The 4,491-nt window shown below is 34.5% G+C and overlaps 1 protein-coding gene across 1 annotated transcript in view; it reads left to right on the top strand.

The window, feature by feature from the left end:
• The window catches only part of LOC109582444 (uncharacterized), a 4,705-nt gene extending 3,063 nt beyond the window's left edge, over positions 1-1,642 (top strand). The window contains exons 3-4 of the mRNA XM_019997159.1: positions 216-1,221; positions 1,564-1,642. Of these exons, the coding sequence (XP_019852718.1) occupies positions 216-1,221; positions 1,564-1,642 (1,085 nt within the window). The remainder of the gene's footprint in view (positions 1-215; positions 1,222-1,563) is intronic.
• Positions 1,643-4,491: the final 2,849 nt, after the last annotated feature.

Below are 4,491 nucleotides of genomic sequence, written 5' to 3'. Positions count from 1 at the left end.
CTCATTACTCGTCCAGAGTAATGTGGAATATATCATGGAACAGATTAATGATCACAATGTTAAAAGTAACCTGTCACTGGATACAATGAACCAAAACTCACTCCTTCTTCAAAATACAATGGATAATAACTCATTAGTTCTGCAGAACAAAATAAATGACTTAATGGAATGGTGTGCTACTAAAAATAGCTCATTACTCCTCCAGAGTAATGTAGAATATATCATGGAACAGATTAATGAACACAATGTTAACAGTAACCTCTCACTGACACAAAGCACAATGAATCAAAACTCACTATTCCTTAATGCAATGGATAATATCTCACTGGTTCTGCAGAACAAAATAGATTACTTAATAGAACAGATTAATGAGCACAATGTTAACAGTAACTTCTCACTGATACAGGATACAATGAATAGCATAATTCAACAGATTATGGTACATGCTAATAATACCAACAGGTCTACAGATGAACTACTTCAATTACTGAACACTAGTCTTATTAAAGATATCAGTATACCAACTGCTGCTGCTGTTAATGATGTACTACTAATAGTCAAGGAATTACTAGTGATACAGAATGGATCCTCTACTCAAACCGTTTCTTGCAAAGATATAAGAGCAGCTCATCCCAACAGTCCTTCTGGTTACTATCATGTTAACAGTCGCAATACATACTGCAATATGGGAGAGCTGTGTGGACAAGATGGAGGATGGACAAGAATAGCTTATCTTGATATGACTATGAACTGCCCTTCTGGACTTCAGGAATTGATGGCTGGAGGCATTAGACTTTGTAGGAGAGGGGGTAATTCTGCTGGTTGTAGGTCTAATGTATTCCAAACAAATGGTATCAGTTATAGTCAGATATGTGGTAAAGTGGTTGGATATCAAAAGGGAACGACTAATGCTGTTCATGCTAACATCAATGATATCAATGATGCTTATATTGATGGAGTCAGTATCACACGTGGGTCACCTCGTCAACATGTCTGGTCTTATATAGCTGGATATAGGTCAAACACCAATGAATATTCCTGTCCTTGCAATACTGGAGCAACTAGTACAGTTCCATCATTTGTAAGAGAGCACTACTATTGTGAGTCAGGTACAAACAGTGGTCCTTCAAAAAGTCAAGTATACACTGGTGATTCATTGTGGGATGGAAATAACTGTCTTTCAAAAGAAGTTTCTTGTTGTAATGGTACTGGTCTTCCATGGTTCTTCAGAGATTATGGTAATGCTACCATTACTGATTACATTGAACTGAGGGTGTGTGGGAATAGTGGATATGGAAATGAAGATACTCCAGTTCAATTCTATGAAATTTATGTTAAGTAAAAAAATTAATAATTATAAGTAGTGCATTGTTTTTGTTTAGTTGTTAGTTTTATAGAACACTGTCATTAGTACAAACACAAAATGAATTTATTATTGTGTAAACAAGCATTGTGATAATTATGAATAAGTTCTAAAAACACAACCTTGCAAGGCTATCTATAATGAAAGCAAAGATTTAAATTCAACATAAATATCAAATATGTATGCATATCTATTATAAGGATGATCATAATAAGAAAACTGCATAGGAGAAGAGCTGTTGAATTGAGAGATAGAAAACAAGACAATGTCAACAAGTGAAGCTGACACAGCCTATGAACCAGTAGTAAAGACTGATACTAGTACTGAAGAAGCAATGTACTCAGATCTTCATGACTACTCAGGTATATACCATACAAGTAATTTATTATTAAAACTAATGTATGATATATTCATTAGATTATCAGCTACCAAAAGCTAATGTTAAGGATACCAAACCTCCTCAACAACCAGTGCAGTATACTGTAGGAAAGAAGTCATTTGCTGCAATAATAATTCTACTGGTGATCATAATATTCCTATTGGTAGCTATACTTGTACTTAACTTAACATCAAAAGATACCTTCATGAGTACATGTACATGTGATACAAGCAGTAATAGTGCTAGTCTCACTAATAGTGGTAATACTGCTATTGACAGTAGCCTGTCACTGATACAGGATACAATGAATAGCATAATTCAACAGATTATGGTACATGCTAATAATACCAACAGGTCTACAGATGAACTACTTCAATTACTGAACACTAGTCTTATTAAAGATATCAGTATACCAACTGCTGCTGCTGTTAATGATGTACTACTAATAGTCAAGGAATTACTAGTGATACAGCAGAATCGATCCTCTTTGTTTAATTCCATTCGACCTGTTTCTTGTAAAGATATTAAAGCAGCTCATCCCAACAGTCCTTCTGGTTACTATCATGTTAACAGTCGCAATATATACTGCAATATGGGAGAGCTGTGTGGACAAGATGGAGGATGGACAAGAATAGCTTATCTTGATATGAATGATAGTTCTCAGAATTGTCCTTCTGGACTTCAGGAATTGATGACTGGAGGCATTAGAGTTTGTAGGAGAGAGGGTAATTCTGCTCGTTGTAGGTCTAACATATTCGGAACAAATAGTATCAGTTATAGTCAAATATGTGGTAAAGTGGTTGGATATCAAAAGGGAACCAACTGATGCCGTTCAATATAACAACAATGATAGATCAATGATGCTTATATTGATGGAGTCAGTATTACACGTGGGTCACCTCATAAACATGCCTGGACTTATATAGCTGAGTATAGGTCAAATATCAATAGAGCTTTCACCTGTCCTTGCAATACTGGAGCAACTAGTACAGTTCCATCATTTGTAGGAGAGAACTACTATTGTGAGTCAGGTACAAACAGTGAACCTTCCCTTACTAAAGTATACACTGCTGATCCATTGTGGGATGGAAATAACTGCCCTTCAGTTGAAGCTCCTTGTTGTAATGGTACTGGTCTTCCATGGTTCTTCAGAGATTATGGTAATGCTACCATTACTGATTACACTGAACTGAGGGTGTGTGGGAATAGTAGATATGCAGATGAAGATACTCCAGTTTAATTGCATGAGATTTGTCAAGTAAAAGAAGATTATTATTAAGAGTAGATTATTATTGTGTGTATAGCAACAGAATTCATTTGATAATAGTTTTATAATTAAAAAATATCTTAGAAGCACTACAGCTGTATATCACTGCTGTGCATACAAGGCATAGTAAGGATGGCTTGGTACCAAGAATAACAAAAAACATTAAGAAACATAAACAAAAAAATGATAAATTGCCTACAATAAACATTCACTGCATAAGCAACACAATAAATGAAAAACAATAGAATGTAGATAGAAGTAAACTGTCACGTATACTTTATAGACACAAATCAATTTGAGACATTTGCTACTTTATACTGCATTCATATCCATGCAGTGAGTTCATAATAATGAGTAGTACTTTTCGCTGACATAAATACAACTTTGCTTTGTGACCTTGCAAGTACCCAGTGCTAGCTAAAATAGTTAAATTTATTTATGAAATTGTGAAAATAAAACCCAGGGAAATAGGGTCAGTAGTTTTAGTGCTGTTATTTCAAAATGATCAACAATTAATTTTTAAAAAGGTAAATTCTTCAATCCACAAAAATTTACTCAAGTGGAATACTCAATTATTACTTCTATAGAGTATGCATTTTGAAAGTAACATCAATGATATCAATAGTGCTTATATTGATGGAGATCACATGTGGGTCACCTCTGATCTTATATAGCTGGGTTAAGGTCTGAATCAATAGAGCTTTAACCTGTCCTTGCAATACTGGAGCAACTAATACAGTTCCATCATTTGTAGGAGGGCACTACTATTGTGAGTCAGGTACAGACATTAATACTTTGAGTGGTCAAGTATAGATACTACACTACTGATCCATTGTGGGATGGGAATGACTGTCTTGCAGCTCCTTGTTGTAATGATACTGGTCTTCCATGGTTCTTCAGAGATTATGGTAATGCTACCATTACTGATTACATTGAACTGAGGGTGTGTGGTACTAGTGGATGGAATGATGATGGTATGCCAGTTCAATTGTATGAGATTTATGTCAAGTAAAGAAACAGTAGTTAGTTTCATAATAGTTAGTTGTATATAGAGTATTGATGTATGGTTAGAACTTAGAGCTGTAAACATGTTTGTTGGGAACAAATAATCTTGATTAGCTACAAATGTATTGATACATAATTAAAGTTCCAGTATTACTGCTGTGCATATAAGGCATAGTAAAAGTGGCCTGTACCAAGAACAACAAAAACACAAGAAAGACAAACAAATCTTTGTCATACAGTTAGCCTAAACTAATATACACACATAGTGCAAACAGCATAATATGGCAAAAATATTATCGTATAATGTTAGCTAGTGTAGGCTTTCCTTGTTATCCTTTAGCTTTTTCTATAAAGGCAATACATTATATGTTTCAAAATTTTTATTTATAATAAGAGTCAGCATAATCAATCAGTAATTCAGTAGAGCCGCATAAAGAGATGGAGAACATGAACTACATGTCAACAAGTTTTCAAAGC

The sequence above is a fragment of the Amphimedon queenslandica genome, unplaced genomic scaffold, assembly GCF_000090795.2.
Source record: "Amphimedon queenslandica unplaced genomic scaffold, v1.1 AMPQUscaffold_13382, whole genome shotgun sequence".
Taxonomy (NCBI): domain Eukaryota; kingdom Metazoa; phylum Porifera; class Demospongiae; order Haplosclerida; family Niphatidae; genus Amphimedon; species Amphimedon queenslandica.
Note: the sequence above shows the minus strand (reverse complement) of the source record. Positions and strands in the feature narration are given on the sequence as shown.